This window comes from Puccinia triticina, chromosome 14A, assembly GCF_026914185.1.
Source record: "Puccinia triticina chromosome 14A, complete sequence".
In the NCBI taxonomy this organism is placed as follows: domain Eukaryota; kingdom Fungi; phylum Basidiomycota; class Pucciniomycetes; order Pucciniales; family Pucciniaceae; genus Puccinia; species Puccinia triticina.
Window position 1 is genome coordinate 4,024,725 of NC_070571.1, and position 23,402 is coordinate 4,048,126.

Sequence of the window (23,402 nt, forward strand, 5' to 3'; positions counted from 1 at the left end):
TGTGCCTTTGCGCTCTTTGAGTGCCTCGGGTGTTGAGTAGTCATCGGGGGGTATGTACTGGTTTTGCGTGATTGGTCGCGCAGGCCTTGCTGCTGCGCCCGCACTCGCGCTCTACGCTTTCTGGTGACGTGTGCGTTCCTCCAATTCGGAGTACGAGTCCGTGACAGGTCTTCGCGCCTGTGATCCTTTCTAGCTGGTCCGATCCCGGCTTTCGATCTCCAGCAGCTTCCATGCCTCCTATCAACGATCCACGACTACTTGATCGATTTGGCTAGCGGTTCTTCAACTAGGTAAGTCGTCTCCTGTCATCTTTGTTCGGAGTTCATGTCTAGCGGAAACGATCCGGAATCAACTCCTGTTCTCCGCTTCCTTTGTATTTAAGAGCCTCGCCAAACTTGTCTGATTGTCCTTACTTGCCAATACTCTTTGAACTCCGTAGCCAGTACTCGATGCTCTTCGATCATTCCCAACTATAGATTCTGTCTTGTTTGAAGCTGATCATAGTTTCCTTGTGTGGTTTTCTTCTCTAGAACAATGATTTTGGTTCGAAGTCGCAATATAAACTACCGTCCCATTATTGTTGATGCTTTTTAAATGTCTGAATTGTGATGAATGATGATAATAATATAGTTGTTTTTGAATTGCTGGTGGCAATTGGTTCCTTGGTCCTCAGCCGATCCGGTTGCGAATACAAAACACTTTATCCAGCGCTGTCTTCCGCGAGTTATTTCTAGTTGTCCAACCTGCATCGAGACGAGTTTGTGTCCGCAAAAAGCTTTTAATTTTTAGAATTCTAGCCGAATGAAGGATGCCCTCCCCCAACTTAGATGGTTGTCCTCAACCAAGAGAAATTGTAAGCCAAAAAACTACACAGAGGTCTTCTCCCCCAACTTATATAAGAAAAATTAGAACTTGAGAATGAAGAGGGATGGAAGGAAGGTGGCAATGAAAGATTGTTGTGTGAAAGAAGTGTAAGTTCCTCCCCCAACTTGAAAAGATTCTAACTCTGAGAGTGTAAGAATTTAGAGCTGATATCTGATTTTGATGAGTGTAGAAAACAAGAAAACAGGAAAAAATGATGAATGTTTAACCAATTCCAACAAGGAGCCTTGGGAGGTTGAAGGTTTTCTGGAGTTGTCCAAAGCGGTCTGGTGGAATCTTCAGGGTTGATTTAAAAATGAGCTTCTTGAGTAAGTAAAATAAGAGGAGAAATTGATTCCTGTGTGATTTGAGTTGAGATAGATTGTTGATTGATCTGAATTCTTGTTTCAGTTTTGATTCATTTCTTGAATGATTTGGTTTTGAGGCAATATCCGGAGGAACTGGTGGCGGCGGAGTCTCAAATGTTTCTTCAGAAGGCTGACAAATTGTATTTGGTTTGATTGAAGTTGGTGAGTTTATTGGTTTGAGATCTGTAAAATTTTCATTTGGGTGGCATAGATTGATGGTTCTGTCTTTCTTTTCTTCAGGGTCTGTATCTGTGGGTCCTGGGTCCAGAGGTGAAGGTTTGTTGAAAATTTCTTCATGTTGATCCAAGTGAGGTTTGAAGAGATGCTTGTTGAAGATTTTGTCTTTGAGCTTGTTGAGAGCTTGAATGCGGCTGATACACTTTCCTGATAGCTGATTGTTTTTGATGTGCCATAGCTTTCCATTCCTCCAGATTTTACAGAGTTGTTCCAGGAACAAAATTCACAACCTGGTTAGGTTTTGGACTGTTTCTTTGCCAAGTCGGAAAAGATATAAAATAATAACCAATATAATTCCGCTCATAACCTCAAAGCTTTTTATACTGATCTTTGATAGCTTCTTGATTCCCTCCACGATCATCATGGTCAAGGCCATTATCCAACATAACAAAACCCGTCCCATTTTGAGCCCTTGTGGAACCAAGCTGAACCCAAACGATCTTATATTATTTGTGCCGAGATCCCTCATGTTGTTCCAGCCTCTTCCTTGGCCTATTCTCGCAAGTGGTACTGATACTTTTATTCCATGCTTGGCTCCTGGAGATTGGTCTTGTAGCTTCGAGATATTCTGGGCGGTGTATGTTGGTGAGATTGCTGTTAGCTGAGCAAATGTTGTTGGTATTTTGACGCTGTCTAGTTCCTGGAGTAGCGCTTCTTCCGGATTCAATTCCTTCTCCTTTCCAGCTAGCCCCTTCTCTTTGGTCCATACTTTCTCAACCATCCGTCTTGCCGGGCTGCGTACCGGTGTTTTGGGTTCTTCCTCCTGATTGACATCCATTCGTTCCTCTTGGCCGGGCTCCTGGATCCTTAGGCTTCTTCGTCCTTTCTGATCTTCTGACCTTGTCATTGGGTGAGACTTGAGGTAACTTTCTGCACTAAGAGTTGGTGGTTCCCAGTCTATTGTTTGAGCTGATGTTTTGACTGAAGTTGGCTTTTGATCCTCCACTATTTCCCTGGATTCTTCTTGTATCTTGGTGTTTGCTGAAGCTGTAGCTACTACTGATTGGATTGGTCTTGTTGGGTTCCAAGGGATCTGGTGTCCATCAGGTAAGTACCAGTCTCTTCCGCTTGAGCTATACCTTACTAATCCTTCTGCTTTGTCTTTTGCCAATTCTCCACATTGGTTTGTTGAGTGCCCTTCTTCATGACAGTAGTAACAGTTCAAGTGATCGTAAAGTGGCATTGATGGCCTAGTATTCCCCCTCGAGAATTCTGAACGTTCCAAGGGTTGGTCCATAGTTTTATTTGGTGTGTAAGTTGCTGGTACCAGGCTTCTCATTTGCTGCTTGAGTGCTGACATATCCTGCGCTAGATCTTGAACTTGCTTTTCCATGACTTTGGGGTTATCCGTAAGCATCTTCTCTCGTTGGTGTTCATCTAGGTTCCTTTGCATGATTTGGTTGGAGTCTGAAAAGGTTCTGATGTCAAAGTATCCGTTCTCTTCTGTCTGGACTTCCAATTCTGCAGCTGCCGTGGCGTCTTTCCAAAGTGGTGGTTTGCTGCTTCCATCTTTCCCTTTTGGTATTTTTCCCTGACTGAAAAGGTGTCTTCTGATGTTTTTCTTGTAGAGGCTGTAAAATGAAGATGTGTCTGGTGAGAGTCAAACTCACGACCTCAGCTATGCTGAGACACATACTAGAGTGCTGCCTTTACCAACTAGGCTACAGACGCTTGTGGCTGCCAGATGGGTGGTTGGTTGGTAGTGCTCATGGGTCAATCCGACAGCCCTCCATACTGTGGTGATACATCATGGTAGCAGACTAACAGACAACTCAACATTTCTGGCTTTCCCGTCAAAATGCACTTAAAAATAATAGCAAGGCATCCTCTTTTTTGTTTATGTGCTCATTGCTGACTAGGTACTTGAGGATTGTGGTGAATTTCCCAAGGTATGCTTTGTATTTTTGATGACTGCTAAGTTGACCTTCCTTGGAGTATTCTTCTGCTACTTTGATTAGATCGGCTGTGGTGTATAGAACTGTGTCGTCCAATTCGCCCCACGATTCTACCATATCTTTTCGTAACTTCTTCCAATCACATTTGTTGTATCCGTCCATTGCCTCAAGTTCGCTCTTGAGTTCCTCCGTCTGCACAAATCGTACGATCTGTAACGCCTTATCGTAATCCGTTGCCTGGTATGTCCTTGCTGCTCTCTCGTATCGTTTTAAAAACTTCATAAAGTGGGTCCCGCTGTAGAGTAATCCTGGTTCTTTAATAATCTTTGGTGCTCCTCTTTGTATGACAGGAGACTCGTCTTCTTCTTCCATAGGTCCTTCAGATTGGCAAACATTATGCATCCCGTATCCCTGAGCTTGTGGTCTAGGTTGACTTTTGTTCTGAGGTGTACCAGAGTCTGATTCATTGCCGCCTTCCTCTTGATCTCTATACATGTTTGCAGGTCCTTTGCCTTTGTCTGGGTGTGGTGGTGGTAAATCGGTTTGTGGATTCCAGTTTGAGGTGTTTGCAAAAAATCGGTTTCTTGAAGGAGTTTCTGGAGGAGCAAATCCGCCTTCCAATTCTGGCATGTTTGTAAATGGTAAGCCCATTTTGACTTCTGTTGATTTTCTGGTTGTTCTAAAAAAATTCTATCTGTTGAGTATTTATCCTGCTAATCTCTGATTTTCTTGATTATAAATGGTCTCTGGTCTCTTTACCAGGGCAAGTTGAGGGGTTTATTCCAAATAACTAATAGTAGCTGGGAGGGTTCTTCTAACAGTATACGATTATCCAGAGTCTATTTCTGTCCGGCTTCTTCAGGTGCAATAACCTTTCTTCCGAGCTTCTAATCGTCCGCTTCCTTCGAGTGGTGCTCCAACATTCTCTTCTAACAGGATCCTAGTTATCCAAATCCTTTGGCAATCTTCCGTCTTCTGGTATATAACTGGCTGCTTTCTTCAAGATACGTCCTTCAGTACTGGTTCGTTGTTCAATCTTTATTCTTCAGAGATGGTGAGTCTTTTTCGTCGCTGGATAGTCTTTTTCAGTAGACTAGTTGATCTTCAGAGTAACTGAGTTTTTCCGTTTATTTAAATGACAGTAGTGGCTGATAAATTTGTTCTTCTTTCTTCTTATTCGAGTATTCGACTAATTTGGTTGACTTTGTTCGACAATCCGATCACGTTGGGGACTCCCTTGTAAGACTCAAAAGGTGTCGTGAGACCCTTTTGCTGAATGGCGAAAGGTATGGATGAGGTGCAAGCTCTGCCTTTCTATATATCAGAAAACAAGACCACCAAGGTAAGCTTGGCAATTTATTTTGTGATAGGATATGTTCAAAGATGAGATATATAAGAGGATTGTTGTCGATGTCCAAGGTTGATGGGGTTACTGATGTATGAGATAGGTGATGGTGACTTGATGTCTCGAGTGGGGCTTGAACCTAGGTCCTTGGCCTGGGGGTATATAAGTTCAGAAAGTGAGGAGTGATGAGGGTGAGGGGGAGCTAAGATCAACCAGGAGTGGAACCGGGGACTGGTTACTGGTCAAAGGTGTGTGACTGAGTGGTGATATAAATTTCAAATAAAGTGTGAAAGGTATGTGAAACTGAGTGGTGATATGAACTGATAACTGTGATATGGATAGAGGATAATATGAGTGGTGATAAGTGAGTAGGGAATATAGACTCCGGATGGCATGAGGATCTGAGGGGGAATGTCCCCTGATGGGATGAGGAGAAAACAACTGGCAGGCAGAGGCCTCCTTATATAGACAATGATGAGGGGATTTAGCTCCAGGGGAGCAGCTTTGAGGGAATTTGGCTGGTGAGAAAGTAAAACTGAGGGAATTTAGCTAGTCTATCTACAATGTGTCCCTTTGATATGCAAACAGGATCATATATATTCATACAAGGATTTTCCAAGACCATAGGTATGCAAATGAGAAACAAACATATGCAAAGAGAAAATAGGAGGTGAGGACTGATAAAAGGAAGGAAGAAAATTAATTCATGTGCCGTATGCATTATGCCAAGTATGGTAGCCAAGAGTTGAGTCTGTGTGTGAACCCACTCGGACTGGTGCGTGAAAGGGGTGATTTGTGTATCTTCTGATCCGGTAGAGATATGAGGGTGGTTTCAGTGGGTGACTAGGGGTTATTTTGGTCCTAGATTCCATTTCTGCTTTCCATTTGGCTGTATCTTGAGGCGTTTTGTGAGTACACATAAAAGTTTGAATTTTCCTCCTACAAACACAGGAATAATGACCACACCGGACAGACCGGTCACCAAGAGGGCTTTGTCCCCTCGATGACCGGACAGACCGGTCATCAAGAGGGCTGCAGTCCCCTTGATGACCGGACAGACCGGTCACCAAGAGGGCTGCAGTCTTCTTGTTGACCGGACAGATTGGTCACCAAGAGGGCTGCAGTCCCCTTGATGACCGGACAGACCGGTCACCGAGAGGGCTGCAGTCCCCTTGATGACCGGACAGACCGGTCACCGAGAGGGCTGCAGTCCCCTTGATGACCAGACAGACCAATCACCAAGAGGGCTGCAGTCCCCTTGATGACCAGACAGACCAATCACCGAGAGGGCTGCAGTCCCCTTGATGACCGGACAGACCGGTCATCAAGGGGACTGCAGTCTTGATGACTGGACAGACCGGTCATCAAGAGGGCTGTGTCACCTCAATGAACGGACCAACCGGTAATTGAGCTGCAGTCCCCTCGAGGACTGGACAGCCCTCTTGACTGACAGAAAGGTGATTGGGCTGCAGTCCCCTCTGTCCGGTCATCGAGGGGAAATTTGGGGCGGGTACCTATGTGGGTACCCGGGTACCCGCCTTAAAAACCCAGGATTCAGGATACCTGCACCCGTGGGCGGGTACCCGTCACTGAAGGCGGGTACCCGTCACTGAAGGCGGGTACCCGCCCACAGGTGCCGGGTACCTGCCGACGGGTACCTGCCCACTGGTGCCGGGTACCCGCCAACGGGTACCCAGTGACATCTCTAGCTGAGGATCAGCTGGGACAATACTGTTCCAAATATTAACACCAGCTGGGCCACAAATCTTCAAAAGCTGCGCATCAGCTGAGCCAATATTGGTCCAAAGATGATCATTGGCTGAGCTGAGGCTGTTCCAAAGCTGAGAATGAGGTGTTTCAAGACTATTCAAAAGATGAGTATCACCTGAGCCAAGGCTTTTCCACAGCTGAGCATCAGCTGATCCAAGGCTGGTCCACAGCTGAGCATCATCTGAGCCAAGGCTGGTCCACAGCTGAGCATCATCTGAGCCAAGGCTGGTCCACAGCTGAGCATCATCTGAGCCAAGGCTGGACCGCAGCTGAGCATCAGCTGAGCCAAGGTTGGTCCACAGATTAGCATCAGCTGAGCCAAGGCTGGTCCACATATGAGCATCAGCTCTTACAGGAGTGGCCAGAAGCTGAGCATTGGCTGGTCCAAGATTTATCCAAAGCTGAAGATCAGCTGAGCCAATACTGGTCCAAAGCTGCACATTGGCTGGGCCAATGATCATCCTAATCGGAGTCTAAGCTGAGCGATTACTTGACTAAAGCTGAGAATCAGCTGGGCCAGGACTGGTTCCAAGCTGAGCATTAGCTGGACACCAAAGCTGAGTATGAGCTGGGCACCAAATAGAGATGGCCATTTTGCACCCGCTGGCGGGTACCCGCCACCTTTCAGGATGCAACTGTGTGCCCTGGCAGGTACCCAGGGCTGCTGTGGAGTGAATTCCTTGAATTTTTACTAGGATTGAGCATCCCACACCGCCATGGGTATCTGAAAGTGCACACAGTTGCCTTCTGAAAGGTGGCGGGTACCCGCCAGCGGGTGCAAAATGGCCATCTCTAGCACCAAAGCTGAGCATTAGCTGGGAGCCAAAGCCGATTATCAGCTGACCAGAAATGAGGATTAGTGGTACCCAGCCAAAACTGAGGATCTTCTGTGGAAATTCTGAAAGTTGAGTAGATGGGGGGGAAGGGATGTGGTTAGATATTTGGTAGATGGTGGGTAGATGGTGGGTGGCCCGCTGGAGCTGGCATGATGTCACTTTTCATCAAGTGAATATTCTTTTTTCCTGGTGTATACAACTCCTTCCTTAAGCTCCAGCCAAGCTGGAAGCATTTGAAGAAGGTGTTTTTGACCAAGATCAAGCTTGGAATGAGGTGCTCCTCTCACGGGAAGGTGCCTTCATGGATACACTGTTTGACTTTGATTTGTTGGAACACTTTCCTCCACTAAACTAGGATAACAAGTTTGTTGATGTTGATGTGATTAATACCAACTGTCACACAGCGTCTGGTACAGGCAGGCGGGTGGGCACTTGATGAACAAAAGGAAGTGATGAGAAGATTAACAGCAATGGAAGGCTGAGTCCAAAGTATCTTCTAACTTTGGGAAGGTGCTTTTGATAGATGGACTTTAAGCCAGAAACACTAGAAGCAGCGGTGCCTGTCAAATCCTGGGTATAGATAGTGAAGTGGCTGCAAGCTGACCGTAAGCGAGGCGAGGGGTGTTTGCTTTGAGGTCATGCGCCAAACAAGATGAGAATAAAATTGAGACTTGACCCATGATACCCGTGAGTCACGCTAGTTGAGAGATGGATACGTGACCAGACGTGTTTAAGGACTCCAATTGCACTAGTCAAGAATTGAGTACGTGACTAGTTGCAATGGTTGAGATGTTCTGAAGAAGCAACAAAGCGAGATTTCTGATTACATAGGTTGGGTGAATGGCCAAGAAGGTTATTGGCCGGGTTGGGTTGAATGGCCAAGAAGGTTATTGGCCGGAAAACCCTCAAGAAGATCAGATTGATCTTCTCGTCTAGATGCTTAACCCATTCTGTTGTATGACACCAACCCAAACAAGGATCCAAACTGAAAACCCAAAGACCTCATGTGCTGATCTACTTGAAAATGTGTCTCCTTGTCTTATGCATTTACATATTTACTTCAAAAATTTATAAATTTTATGATTTTACAAAACAAATGCTCCGCGTCCCCAGCCAAAGGCGCCAGCTGCTGGCATTTTTTGAGGCGCTGTCTGGCCCACACTTTTTCAAAAGTGGCGCCAACAACCATATGCCCAAGATATAACAATTAAGGTCTTGATGGACCCTGTGGGTGTGATTGACTCTTGCTCTCTTGATCCATCCATCTAGCATGATTGATACCAAATTTACTGGATGATGATCCCATGGGGTTAATATGGAGTTAAGGTGGAGTTAAATTGGTGTTTAAGGTGGAGGTGAAGGTGACTTGGTTAAGATTACATTCTGGTTGAGAGCACCTTGGTTGAGATCACATTCTGGTTGAGAGCACCTTGGTTGAGATCACATTTTGGTTGAGATCACCTTGGTTGAGATCACATTCTGGTTGAGAGCACCTTGGTTAAGAGCACATCTGTTGAGATCACATCACTTAAGATCACCTCTGTTAAGATCACATTGGTTGAGATCATATCTTCAAATGTTATGTTGAGGTGAGACTCCCCATTTGAATGCTTCACTTGTTCATTGCTATTATGTGTCAGTTGCAGGGATTCATCAGTTGACTTGTCAATCTTCTGAAGTTTGTAGGCCACTGTTGGGACACCAGATGTGAGAACTCCTTTGGGACGGGTGGCAGTTCTGTGAGGGGGAGATAACAAATATGATATTTGCAGTTAAGCAATATTTATGTTACGGGTGGTTTGAACGACCTGCCCCTCTATTGTACTACACAAGGATTCTGACAACAAAATTTATTTATTGTTGTGGCAAAACCTTGATAGAGATCACTATGTGTAGTAGTCTCTATCAGACTTAGATCAAAAAATGTAGATGATGTGCAATGACACAAGCTATTTAAGAACCTGATTATGATCACAGGTGTTGGGTGAGTGGATGTTTGAGATCACACTGTTAAATGAATGAGTGACTGGTTGGTTGGTGGCTGCTATTCACATGCTGAATTCAAATGAGGGGGGAGGAAGGGCTCCTTATATAGTAAAATGTGAGGGATTTTTGCTGTTGGGGAAGTCAGTTGAGGGATTTATGCTGGTGTGACTTCTCCTGTGAGGGATTTTTGCTGCATGGAAGCTTCCGTTGAGGGACTTTAGCTAGTGGGCCTTCTGATAAACGTGTGATTCAACATGTGACTGATGATGTCATGCGACCATACAGGGGTACGTGTGTGCACCTGTAGAAACTACACCCTAACTATGTACTTGTACCTGATTCTATACTATGTACTACCAAATATAATTCTATAGTATTTGATTATGTTCTGTCACAAACTATTTGACCAAAATAACGCTTGACTGAGTGGAGCTATCCTAGTGGTTCAAGTGAGTGACTCGGGGTTAAATGACATTCAGAATCTAATTATGCAATAATAAATCTAAGAATATATCTCCTTCTCATGTATTCAACCATCACTTTATGTAATTTGATACTTGAAACAGATTTGGCACACCACACCGGTCTCCTAATCATGCATCTGGCTGATTAATATGCACTTGTGAATTGATGATGAGTTAGGTTGATTGGTGACAGCTCTGTTTATGAAGCTTAGGGCAAAAACCCGTCAAAAATAAGGGTTTTGGGCCCTAGAACTATAACTGTGCTGATGTAAACACTAGTAATGTAAATTACTAAACTTGTTACATGGTAAATATGGCCACTACAAGGGTTTAAAACACTCTTAAAAAGAGGAGGATTTATTATGTTAATTATTAATTACAGGGAATAAATTAGGCGTAAAAAGTGGGTGGTAAGCGCTTAAACTGATTGGCTGCTTGTCAGAGGCGGTGGTCTTACGGCAACTACTTATAAGGATAAAGTTTTAAATATGCTAATAAGGGATTTTGGATAATTCAAAAGGTTTAATCCAGTGGATTTTGCGTGCTGGGGATGGTTTAAAGGGAAAAGGGGCTACAGTAGTAGCAGAGGAGAATATTCACGGCAAACTTACAGTTTCTGGGCGGTGAATGGTCTGGGGGATCTTTCCCTGAGGGCCAAATAGGCCTCTATTTATAGAGGGGACTTTAGTGGGCGCAACCACTAAGTCCTTTTCTCCCTATGGGAGTATCCTGAGGTGTACACGTGAACCAGGCTTGGCTGTGGGTAATTTATTTGTATTATGATAGACTAATTTCCCTGACTCTGTCACATGACATGTTTATAACCAATTGTCATGTAAAAGAGCTTCAGTAGAAGTCTACATAATACTTTCACGGGGTATTTTTACACGAGTAATATTACTCTTAAATGTACAACAGTTTATTTTCATGTACATTATTTATTTTACTAATTTTTGGTATGTAATGCTATTTTTGGGCGCTTTCTGGGGCCAATTTCTTATTTATACAATTAGTACATGAAGGAATAGGAATAAGGGGTTACTTTGAGTGGGTGACCCCCCTTAAGTTATGATGAGGAATCTGATTCTGCAATAATAATTCACTAATTACTATTATTTATTAAGTTATTGCAGTCTTTTGGATACTTGATGTATCTCTGAGGCTGACAATTGGCAATCAGAACTCCTTGTTAATTATGGTATTGTAATTTCAATCTGCTTGATCATGACATATTTTGTTCTGAATTGTGTCATCGAGAAACATCATCCTTTTGGATCTACTTTGGTTCCCTCTTCCTTTCTCTCTTTTCCCTATTGGTGTATTCTTTGTCATTATTCTCATCACATCAGTGTATCTATTGTGATTCCAGGAATGCTTGGACAGAGTTTGAGCTGTGAGCTCAAAATCATGGAATCCAGCCATTTGGGTTGAGGTTTTTAGCCTTCTGGGTGGGCAACAACAGGGGGCTGACATGCCAAGTGTGCAGCTGTGTTGCTCAGAAACCCAAGATTTGACTGGTGCTGTGACTCAAAGGCCATATCTTGAGCCCACTGAAAATCATGAATTGTTCAAGCTTCAGCGGAATCACAAGAGTTAGGATCAAATCTACTATTCAAGCATTGGGCATCCTCTCGGACAAGTTTCACAGCCGCATAGCAAGCTGAGGAGTAGGTTGGGCCTTACACAAGGCTGCACAGGATGCAAATTGGCTAGCGGCCCACCTTTGTGCTCTGCTGTGAGCCGCCCCGTTCGCGCCCCGCGACGGCGCCTGCAAAGCCTCCAAAGCGCCGAACTGGATCCCGTGCTCGCGGGGCGCAAGCTTCCCGCCTCCGCGGAGAGGCCTAGTTACACTTGAACTAAAGTCCCTCTGCTGCGGGCGTGTGTCTTGCAAAGCAAGCCTCCGACAGCCCTTGGCAGGAGGCACTTGGGCGCTATCGCCCCTTCGTGGCGTGCCAAGAATCTGAGTTTGGCCGTGTGGGATTTTTGAAGCTTTATCAGTCCGTGCAGCCCGCTTGACATTCTTTGGAATAAACTAGCTCATAAGGTTGTAGGCCTGATTTCTCCTGTCCAACCTATGCCATGATTTCAGGTGATTGGCAAGGAATCATGCCACCTGCAGGAATTCCACAAAGATCCCCAAACAGCTGGAATGACAAGCAGTGCGCAACTTGACCGCTGCACCATGCAGCATGTGTGCACAATGGGTGGATGTTTTCTTGTCTAGCTTTCTCTCAGAGGATGCTACCAGCCCTACAAGACCACAGTTGTTCACCAGCTGTGAACATAACGGGAATCGAAGTGGCATTCCTGCTGTGCCAATGTGGGGAGGCACGGTGTAAGTCCCTCCTGACGGAGGCTCGCCTATCCCCCGGGGGCCCAAAGTCTCGAGGGACTTGGTCAAGTTCGAGTTACGCTCGACAGAGCGAGAGGATTCTCATGGCGCAGCTCTCTCAACCCGAGAGGATCCGAAACCTACGCAAGTAACAATGTTTTCTCCTCGTCCATATTACGGGGGCAGATACAGGCTGGGAAGGCACAACAAGCTGAGCATTGAGCCGCCTCCAATCCGGGAAGAGCTGTACCACGACGGGGGTGGTGGCCGTGCCGCTGCAGGCCACACCCCCGCCCCATCCCACTTGCGCCGGCTACCTCCGGCCTTGGTCCGGCCGAATAGAGCGGGAAAACCCCAGTGCTCTGCACAGGCCGGGCGGGGGCGCGCGAGTGGCCGTGCATGCGCGCGTCCAGGAGGCGCTGTCGTCGGGGCCCGGCAGGGCGTCCGGCCGCCGCTCGTTCGGTTTGAATTTTGTTTCTGTGGAACAGGCCGAGGATGGATGAGAGAGACCGCGGGGGGCGGTTTCCGGGCAGACAATCAGCGGACAAGAGGGCCGAAAGGCCGGCGGAGGGGGGGGGGGGATGCCAGTGCGGGGCCACCGTGGCGGCTCATTGGTCGAGCGAGTGGCCGGCGTCGGGCGGGGCGATGCCGTATGCGATGAGGTCGAGCTGGGCCACGGCGGCGGCCTTGCGCAGGAACTCTACACACACACACACAGATGGTCAGCATCTTCCCCGACCGCAACGACGAAAGGGGACGGACCGAGGGAGAAATGGGAGAGGGCGGCGGCGCGCACGAAGGGCGGGTCGAGGCTTTGGGTCTCGGCGGCGATCCAGCGCGCGACGGCGGCGAGCTCGGCGGGCCATTGGAGCGAGCGATGGACGGCGTCAGTGTCGGCGGCGAAGCAGACGCGGAGGTCGGCGAGGAGGCTTGAGTCCTGCGGGGCGGGATGAGTGGGGTGGAGGGCGGCCCGGCGGGGGCGGACGAGGGCGTGGGCGGCGGCGCGCGCCTCCGCCGACACCGTCGGCCGGGCCAGCAGGACCCAGACCGCCGCGTAGTCCCGGGCGAGCAACAGACACTCGACCAGCAGCAGCACGTTCTTCGCCGGCAGCAGGTCCAGCCGCGTCGGCAGCCGCTCGTCCTCCGCAGGCCGGCCGGCCAGCGGGCGACAGAGCGCGGCCCGGGCGTGGTGGTCGAGGGCCAGGATCTGGGCCAGGATGGCGCGGTGGGTGCCGGGGGAGGGTCTGCGTTTGCGAGGGCTCTTGATTGCGGCGGCTCCCTCGGTGGGCAGGGCGGGACGCGGGGTGGGGCGGGTTTGGAAGCGGAGCAGGTCGCGCAGGGCGCGCAGGAGCAGGCCGATGATGAGCGGGGAGGGGCGATACTTCCAGGAGTTGACGGTGTGTTGGCCCTGATGGGGTCCCTGGATGAGCGCGTTGTGTGCTGCGGGAGGCGGGGGACGGAGGATGGGCGGGCGGGCGCGATGGAGGAGGAAGAGGGCGAGCAGACGGGCGAGGGCGGCGGCGAGGACGGCGAGGGTGGCCTGCTGGGGTCTGCGGAAGCCCCAGCCGGCGCGCATCCGGTAGCGCATCTCCAGCAGCCCGTCCAGCGCATAGCTGTCCAGCTCCACCCCGCCCCGTCGCCCCAGACTCTCCAGCACCCCCGCCACCATCCCCATCCGCCTCGCAAGCCCGCCCTGCGTCGTCCGCGACACGCCCCGCAGAAACGTCACCTCCGCCGTCACCTCCCGCGCCTCGGACGCGCCGGCTTGCTCCACAGCCCTCCGGTGGAAACACACGACCCCATACGCCCGTCGCAGGTCCTTGCAGGCCATGTATCCGGTCACCAGGAACTTGACCAGTCTGCCCGACGGGAGCTCGTCGGGCGCGAGCGGGCCCTCGCTCGGCAGCGTTTCCGAGCCCGAGGATGATGGGGGGTAGAGGTGGAGGCCTAGTTGATGGGTGTAGCGGGGGTAGAAGTCGCGGAGGATGGAGACGATCCAGTCCATGTCACCGAGCTTGAGGATGTTCGCGAGGACGACCTCGAGGACGCGGGTGTTGGGTGTGGGGGCGGTTGTGCGGGGCGTGGATGCGCCTCGGAGGTGGTGGCTGGCGAGCTCGAGGAGCGAGTGGGCGAGATGGGCGTGCTGGGCGTGGTGGCCGGGGTCGGGCGGCCGCTGGGGTTCCGGGCGGGGGTCGTTCCAGACGAGCTGGCTGGCGGCCTGGAGGGCGGCGACGCGGGCGTGGGTGGGCGCGGGGAGGCGGCGCTGGAGGCGGGCGAAGAGGCGGAGGGCGAGATGGGGCTGGTCGTAGGAGCGGAAGAGGCCGGCGGTGCGCCAGAGCCAGCCGTCGTGCGTGCTTCCCGAGCGGGTGTGGCGGGCGAGGTCGGCGGTGGCGAGCTGGGCGGCCTGGGCGGCCTGGTTGGTCCGGAGGAGGGTGCGGACCCGCAGGAACAGCGCCTGGGGTCCAGCGAGGCGCCGGGCGGCTGCTGGCCCGGAAACAGTCAGCCGGCGTCTCGGACACTCTCGGCGGGGTGTGCTTACCAGGCGGGGCCATCGGCGCGGAGCTGAGCCTGAGGGGCGAGGTGGTCGTTGCGGGTGGGCTTGCGGGCAGTCGGCTGGCTGGAGGACTTGCCGCGAATCTGCAGCCCCCTGCAGACCCAGATCTGCAGCCGGGATGTTTGCGGGGACATACAGACTGCAGATCTAATTCTGCAGGGGGCTGCAGATCTCGGCTGCCACTGCCCCACCCACCCACAGGCCAACCACCCACAGGCCACAATGGGCCTCGCCACCAGCCAACAGGCAGATTGTACAAACACGTTCATTGCACTGCCAACTTCCTGCACCGTCTTCGCACACACAACAGAACAGCACAGACGCAGACCGGCACAGAAACGCACGACGCTCAGATACGGGGCTTTCGTGCTCATTTTTGGAAGTAAAAATACATGGGTTTGTGCGTGCATATGTCGGTATGTTTGGGGGAGGCTCCCGCCACGAGCAAACAAGAAGGAAGGCGCAGGCTTAGCGTGACCGCCAATCCGGAAGGGAGGAGGCGCGGCTCGCACCAAAGCAGAGCGAGAGAGAGAAGTCAGGCGGAATAAGCCTTGAGGAGGGAGTCGACGAGCTGGAGGCCGGCGGCGGCCCAGTCGACGGGGGCGAGGCGGATGACGGAGTACTTGGTGCGGCTGACGTCGTTGTAGGTCTCCTCCTTGGCGCGGCAGACCATCGTGTAGGTCTTGGCGGTCGCCTCGGCGACGGTCCGCTGGTACTGCGCCTCGTCGCTCTCCTTGATCGCCACCAGCTCGTTGGCCGTCAGCGGCAGGACCACCTGCCCGACCTCGTTGAACCCCGACAGCCAGATCGTCCCCGTGTGGTCTTGCGCCGTCATCTGGATCAAGTATCTGCTCGTGTGCTCACACACGCCTCGCTAAGCCTTTTCATCAAGAACATCAACAGAACTCCACAGCTGCTTACCGATGGTCCGGGGCTGGGAACAGCTTGTCGCACTTCTCGCACCTCCACTCGTCGTCCCCGTCCCGCAGGAGCTTCTTGTTGCAGCGCTCGGTCGGACAGGCGGGATAGCTGATCGTCTCGTTCTTGATGTACATGATCGTCGCGCGGAAGTTGAAGAAGTCGCCGCGCTCGGCCATTCCGAGCGGGGCCTCCTTGATCTCGGCGATCGTCTTGAGCGAGTCCTCGGTGATCTCGCGGCCGATCCCGCCGGCGGTCGAGCTGAAGCTCTGGATCGTCGCGTTCACGCCCTCGTTGTCGTACCATCCCTTCAGCTCAAACGCCTCCGGGATGTCCGGGTTCACCAGCATCGCCGAGCTCGAGAGCATGCTCAGGTTCCGCCCCCCGAAGTCGCCCACCTTCACCCCCTGGAAGGCCACGATCGACTCCGTCGGCGCCTCAAACGTCTCCGCCGTCTTCCCCCACAGCGTCATGCGCACCGAATACGCCGACTGATCAACCAACGTGATGTCTCGCTTGATCATCTACAACCCCACCCATCTCAGACACTCATTCGGCCTTCCCAAACAACGAGCAGCAAACATGCCTACCGTCTTCTGGCTAACTTTGCCAATTATCTCCGCAATCTCCCCCACCTCTTTCACCACTGCTACAACATCGACCATCGAGTCCTTTTCGACATCGTTCAGGTCCCCCAACTTGGTCAGTTTTTGCAGCACGATCTTCGGCGTATCGGCGCTGTCTTGGCACTGCAAACGGGCAAGAGCCATCATCAGCTTCAGAGCGTCCACACAAAAAGAGAGAAAGTTACCTCTTCGACCTCGGTCGCGTTTTCGAAAACGATCTCGTAATCGTGGCCGGTGTTGTTGTACTGCTTCTTAGCGATATTGATCTTGCCGCGAGAGACGAGGTAGACCTTGCCTTCCTGGAGCGAATCGTACAGGTTATCGACGGCATCGTTGAAGCCGGTCGCCCTGACCTGTCCGCTCTCGTCCAGGAAGGTCACCGAGAACAGCTTCCCGTCTCCACGGGCATTCGACCATCGCTTGATCTCCGATTTTTGCGACACTCGGGCCTTGATCTTCCAGCTACGAAAAGCCTCCAACCATCAGTGTTCTTCCTTTTTATTGGCGGGGGGTGTCGTCGGGCTTACTTGTTGGCAAAGGGGCTGAGTCCGGCGATCGGGATGTGACTTCCGGCGCGCCGGGCGCCGCCGGGCTTGGTCGGTTTGGAGGCGGGGGCGTTGGGCTTGTAGGTCGATGGTTTCGGCTTGACGTCGGCCTCGGGCTTGGGGTCGGCTTTGGGCGGCGCGCGGCTGGCGGGCGCCGGGGCGGGCTTGGAGGCGCTGTTCTCCTTGGCCGCGTTGGCCTCGCCGTCGCAGGTGACCGGATTGCCGATCCGCTCGGGGTAGTCCGACTGGACCACCTCGACCCCCAGCAGGACGACCACGTGGCGCGAGCCGATCACGTTCACCGTGTAGGACGGCACGCGGAGGATCGAGTGCTTCTTGATCTGGTTGTTTTGCACAAAATGGTTCAGCTGGGTCGCGAGCATCGCCGTGATGAACATCTGCCCATCCGAAATGATGATCCTGTGCACAGCTCGTCAACTCCCTCCTCGACCCAGAGCTTGATATTCGCATCCCGCTCACCTCCATCGCTGGGGCGCAGCTGCCATGTTGGCCGCTCCGACGGACTTGATGCTGATCACTTGGACCGTCAGATTCTCGATCTCGAGGTTTTGGTCCTCGAACATCCTCTTGATCGCATCTTGCGTAAGCTGCCCAACATAAACAACACGGAGGACAGAGCGTCAGTCAGCGGGCCGGTGGTCCTCGTCAGCAGGCTGCTTGCTTACTTGGACTGCCATTTCGTCGAGGAAAGCTGGAGGGGTTGGTGGAGAGAGACAAGTTGTGCGCGGCGGCGAGTGTCGAGACGTGCGTGGCCCCCTTTCGGGGCTACCGCGCCCCCTTTCATCAATCCGATATCCTGGATATCCGGTCGCAGTGAACACAAACATCACACTCATCACCTCCCCACTATCGCCGCCAATCGCGTCCGTGACAACAAGAAAACAACGCACCGGATGCGTCAAGATACACAAATAAATATGCCCGGTTGACGCGTCCGGCTCCGCCCTGGGGCCCACTGATATGAATATACTTGTGTGGTTATTTGGGATCCCATCCTGTGTATATCTCTGCGATGAAAGCCTTCTTTGCAGGCAAATATGCAGATTGCACAAGCAGATGTTTGCGAAGCAGGCTCCATGTTTTCATGGCAAATCTGCCACAACAGGCCCTCACTTCAAGGACCCTGACTCAATAGGGGGGTTCACGTTAGCCTGATTTCAAAATCAGTCAAAAAACCTTGCTAAAAATTGATGGCTGCTCATGCAGGTCTATGCAAGGATATTCTAGAAAATAAATAGAGTTCTCAGCAAGACCTCCCCTTTAAAGGCCTTGCTGAAGGGAATGCTTATGCAGCATTTTTTTTAAGTTTATGCAGGAAGTGTGCATGAGATTTGAAACCATCTGTGACAAGCAGCCGAAATCAGGCTAACGTGAACCCCCCTAATTATCATTCAACTTTTGGTCGTATTTCTCAGGACACCAACCAGGGCTGTAAGGTTTCAGAGAACATGTTGCTGTATCAAAACATCAAGTCTGGGTTAGAACCAACAATGCTGGGGGTGGGAGGGGGGGTTGAGAGAGAAACATGTGGTGCGGTTCTTGACATATATAGAGATTATGAAGGAGAAGGGCAAGCCACTACCAAATATATGGCTACCAATGATTAAAAATCACAACATAGGGTCCTAAACAATCTGTATTTTTTGTTGCTTCTAAGGAAGCTTTCAGGTGCAAGCCATAAATCAACAAAGCTCTGCTAACCTTCTAATAATCTAATCAAAAATTCTATCTGTTCCTTCTCTCCTAGATCTTGAGGCTCTGTCCTGATAGATCTAGTTTCCTTTTCAAATTATTCTGGCCTATTCCGACTGTATATGGGAGTATTAATTGATATAGATGAAGAAAATCACCCCAACAGTGTTTGAAATAGTATGAACAGAGAATGAATATTGCAGATTCCTCTGTTTTGGCATTTTCTGGATGATCTTCAGAAAAGTGCTCCATTATTGCTAGTTGAACTTCGCCAAATAAGTTCTTGCGTTGGTTGTCAGGTTCCTCCCATGGGGCAAGCATTTTCTTTGTGTCAGTTTCGACAGGTCCCAAGACAGTCAGACCTTTGCTTGGATTGAGGATACTTTTGATTAGCCATTCAAGCAACGATTTTCTTCTTTCATTCATGTGTACTATTGCTTTTATTCCCAAGATATGGATGAGTTTTTTGTGGAAGAAATCCACTGTTGTTGCCAAACTTTTGAACCTCGCAGGTAACTCTGGCATTTGAATCAATTTTCCACCGTCTTTATACAAAATTCGAAGGATTTGCTTGTCTGAGTTGTATTCAGGGTGGTATGCTGCAATTGGTAACTTTGGATGAGCGCTCCTCAACGTTACTCCTCTCTTACCCGCTTGCTTGTATTTGTTTTCAAATCTAACCTGGATTACTAATAGAAGGTTGTCATTGGGGTCGTAATAGCCAAGTTGGTCGTCTGCAACTGCAGCTTGACCAATTAAGACAGATCTGATGGCCAGAAACTCTGAACTTTCAGATTTTTTAATCAAGGTTTCCGGATAGTACTTTGAGGCTAAATAATCATCTGATTTGAGTTGATTGATCGATAGTTAAAAATCAGTTTAACTCAGCCCTCTCTTAAAAGGCTTCAATCCATCCGACCACTTGCGGAAAGTAAAACTCACCTGGATGCAGAGTCATAAACTCTTTGACTAGACTCGAAGTAATGGCATTTGCGCTCAAACTTAAAGGTTGGACGAAGTAGTTTATTAATTGAGACTGAATAGAACCGAAACTATGATCCTTCCAATGAAAAGGCTTGGAAGCTGGACTCTCAATTGTCCCCATGACTGGAAGACCGGTGGGCGGTGTAAAAATCTGGACTTCCAACCAGTCAATCAATTTGCCGTGCTGCAACCTGAATGCATATGTGGGTAGGTTGGCACGGTGTAAAATTCTCTCATGCAAATCATAAATCCACGCTATTAAAATTTTGTAATGCAATTCGATTTGCAGATTGGTCAGGCATTTTCTTGTTGAATGGTCTATGACTCGTAATTGCCTTTGCCGCTTTTCGCTTGATTTCCCCCTCGACTCCTCCATCACAATCGGCAACGTGGCGTGTGGCTTGACTTCGCGCGGTTGGCGAAAATGTTTCAGGATCTCCCGTGATCGGACCTTGAAGTGCTGATGACAATTTTTCAGAAATACTGTTTGTAATGCCCTGCTGGAAATGTAGATTTCACTTGGCTCGTTGGGGTCGTTCCCAATGTCATCAAAATTTATATTGTCCACCGTTGGCCAAGGGGCTGCACATGGGATCCAAGCAATCAGTTTGTGAACGTCTTCTCACTCAGCTGATGAATCCTCTGAATGGATCCAGGCTGATCCAGGTAGATTGACTTGAATGCCGAACGGACGCACCTGCAGCTGTCTCCATATCGGGTGGTGCGGTTGGAATTTCATAGGTAGCCTGGTTCATCATCCCGCGGGCTGGGAAGATGAGATATTATAAAAACTTACAGTTACTTCCCTCTTTACTCGTTATTCAATGAGCGTACTGGGCGGAATAAAAATGAACTTGACCCACAGCTACTCGAAGGCTCATTTTGGAACAAGGTAGAAATGGTTGGCATTAGGACCTCATGGTTCTGTCTAAATCGCGTTCCATCTGGGCTCGTTGGGTAATGATGATGCGGTGTATTTGGAGACCAAGTGGTGGGTTCTAGGTTTGAGTACAAGGAGAAAAAGTCTGAAGTTGAGGGCTGCGGTGAAAGGACTGGATTGAAGGCTCCGCCAGCATCCGCGGAATACGCAACCCCATCAAGCAGTATTGGTTCGTCGATGGTCTCCCAAGTGCCTTCGACTGACACCAGCTCGGGTGGCAACTCGTACGCAACGGAAACTATTGTTAGACCCCAGATGAAAACGAGGTAGGTCACGTAACACCGGCGCAGGGCGATGTCGAAGATATACATTTTGTGTTTTGTCGAAGGAGGCCAAACTTGCTGATTGAACCAGCGCCGGTGAGCATGCTTAAAACAAACTTGCACAGAGGGTCCGCTACCCTCCAGTGCAACACAAAACGCGATACATGTATGAGAACCTATCTACTGTGCTCATCAAACTCGGGAAACCCTGGGGAAGGTGCTGTCGGAATCCAGACCCAAGCATGTGTCACTCACCCCTGCTAAACAGTACAGAATCTACACAAAGACAATCACAGATCAGGTTTGAGACACATGGAAAAAGTACAAGTATCCTTCATACTGCAACAATTGTGGCCAGTGTTGGTATAAGCTTCTTGGCAATATTGATTTTCCCTCTAGAAACTAAATAAGCTTTATACTTTTTCAGAAATCTATTCATGATAATCATGCAACCTGATTCTGATTGCCTAGGGTGGCCCAAGAGTTATTCCTTTAACTCCCTAAGTCATCCAAGTTTGGGATAAGGGGGGATCAATCTCCTCCCTTATTCATCATCCCTGCTCCTTCTGACTCTCCGCGTGGGTTGTGTGGACACAGAGGAAAAGAAGGGTGGATCTGAGAGAGGGGCCCAGTGCTCTTTATTAGGAAGTGTGGTGCCTTCACTCAGTAGCCGGGACTCCTACTGGGTGGGTGGATGAGGAAAAAAACTTTCTTTTACTTCTTGAGGCAAGTGGAGAGGCGGGGCTGAATCTAGCCACAAAAAGTCCATCTAAGTGCATAATGTACCAACGGTTCTTTCAAGGCCCCGCTTTGACGCATCATAAATGCAGGTGTTATATTGCACCAATCTTGGATTGTGCAAGTCATGAATCAATAAAGCTAGTCAACCTCTAATTAGAGATGGCCACTTTGCATCTGGATAACCCCATGTGTTTGGGTCCTTCACTTATATTGTCACTGTTTCCCACATCAGCATCCAGCTGCAGTTACCCGCTCACCTGGGCGGATACCCGCGCAGGTATCTGCGGGTATTGGCCCCAATTGAGGAGGGAGAAATACCTTCTTTTGGTTGCAGAGGTTGTCATGAACTTAACAAAAGTCCCTCATGCCTATGCAAGTGGGGCCCAAAGGGCCGGCCTCCCAAATCAAGGGACTTGCATCAAAAATTAGCAAGGGGAGTAGAGATTGTTGATTTGCACCCGGGTATAACCCGCAGGCTTTTTTGGCCTAAATGAGACACCCGCACCCGCCAAGCAGGTACTGGCAGTACCTTGGCAGTGAGGCTGTGCGGGTATTTGCGGGTACCTGCCAATTAAAGCTCACTAATTCAAACGGGTTTCATTACTATTTATATCTCAATCTACTGTCAACACTGAACTTAACTAAGTCCCTCTCTTGCCTGAGGCTTTGCCGGAGGGACTTTTGACTTATCAGGAATTCTTGCGTGAGAGAACCAGATATTTCAGCACTCATTTCTTTACATCCACCATATCTCATGTAATCCAATCTGCAGCTATATGTTAGCAGCCCGTAGAGGAATTCATTCTTGTTGCGCGTGCTGGCACGTTCCTTTGGTTGACTCTTTCAACTACTAACATAAGATAAATTCCTATTAGTCATCTAGAGCAGTGTTCTCTCCAAGCTGCTCAAGTATGGGTTGTGGGGGGGTGGAACCCCCTTCTCTCTCTCTTTGGCTCCCGCAAGCAATTTTGAATCTGCTAGCTGGGCCTTGAGAGGAGAGGGGGGTGTGTGCCTTTCAGGTCACCACACTCCATCTAGCCTGTCCAGGGAAATCTCCCTAAGGTCCAAGCCCAACCCGTAATTCCAGGGAACTGGAGCCCTGCTTGGAGCTAGCCTATCCACACCCAACTCTAGCTACTGTGCTCCCAAAATGTCCTGCGCCTCGGTGGAGTCTGTAAATTTTTCATTACGCTACTACGTGCTCTATCAAGTTTAAAGTCATCAGGTATTTCTATATCTATTTGGTTGTGTCTGTAATAGTTCCTCTGTGATCCTCATGAAAGCGCGTCAGCCCAGTTTGCTTTTGAAATAACCCTTTTGGCTACCAGATTTACCTGCCACTCTATAAGGATATTTTGGATGATTTTCCACTCTTTGTTTATGAACTTGTCTTTTGATTTCTGTTTGTTTATCACTGTCTCTGTGGTTGTGTTATCCGTCCATACAATAAAGTTCTTACCACGTCTTGCGCTGAGTTTAATTAGCATCAGCAGCCCTAGTCTCACTGCAATGGTCTCAAGCCATGATATCCTTTCTTCTTCAATATTGAGCTATAGGGAGATCCCTTTCTCTAACTCCTTGCGCGACTTGAGGAAAAACAGCGCACATTGTTTCCCAATGGAGAGTCCTATACCAAACCCGGTTGAGGCGTCTCCTACCCAGCCCACCTCCGTTGGCTCTTGCAATGCAATCAAGCGTGTTGGTTCAAAGTTTCTAAGCGTTGAAAACCAAACCTTGAGATCTTCTTCCATGTCTATTGGCTGAGGTCACCTTTTTTCTTTGTATACCCAGCTATTCAACCATTGGTATATGTAGGGGTTTTATTACACAACAAAGTCATGTACATACACATAGTAGGCGTTGTAGGGGGATCAAACCCCCGGGGAAAAATAGATTCTACATATAGTAGGCAGTGTAGGGGGATCAAACCCCCGGGGGAAAATAGATTCTTGATTCAGAACCACTATCTTGCTCTATAGTATATCACCAGGAAAAAAGAATATTCCCTTGTAGACAAGTGACAT

At 49.6% G+C, this 23,402-nt stretch overlaps 3 protein-coding genes across 3 annotated transcripts; all 3 read right to left on the reverse strand.

Moving 5' to 3' along the window:
- Positions 1–12,702: 12,702 nt before the first annotated feature.
- PtA15_14A377 (uncharacterized protein) lies at positions 12,703–14,646 on the reverse strand (the record flags this gene model as incomplete). The annotated part of the gene is made up of 5 exons (XM_053163086.1): positions 12,703–12,794; positions 12,857–13,023; positions 13,114–13,172; positions 13,635–14,575; positions 14,634–14,646. The coding sequence occupies 5 exons, from the start codon at positions 14,644–14,646 to the stop codon at positions 12,703–12,705; spliced, it is 1,272 nt and encodes a 423-aa protein (XP_053027048.1).
- Positions 14,647–15,183: 537 nt separating this feature from the next.
- On the reverse strand, positions 15,184–17,594 carry PtA15_14A378 (uncharacterized protein; the record flags this gene model as incomplete). Its single annotated transcript, XM_053163087.1, has 7 exons — positions 15,184–15,496; positions 15,570–16,090; positions 16,157–16,315; positions 16,378–16,654; positions 16,720–17,157; positions 17,218–17,345; positions 17,424–17,594. The coding sequence occupies 7 exons, from the start codon at positions 17,592–17,594 to the stop codon at positions 15,184–15,186; spliced, it is 2,007 nt and encodes a 668-aa protein (XP_053027049.1).
- Positions 17,595–18,501: 907 nt separating this feature from the next.
- Positions 18,502–20,685, reverse strand: PtA15_14A379 (uncharacterized protein; the record flags this gene model as incomplete). Its single annotated transcript, XM_053163088.1, has 4 exons — positions 18,502–19,292; positions 19,393–20,016; positions 20,132–20,200; positions 20,298–20,685. 4 exons carry the CDS (start codon positions 20,683–20,685, stop codon positions 18,502–18,504), a joined length of 1,872 nt encoding a protein of 623 aa, XP_053027050.1.
- Positions 20,686–23,402: the final 2,717 nt, after the last annotated feature.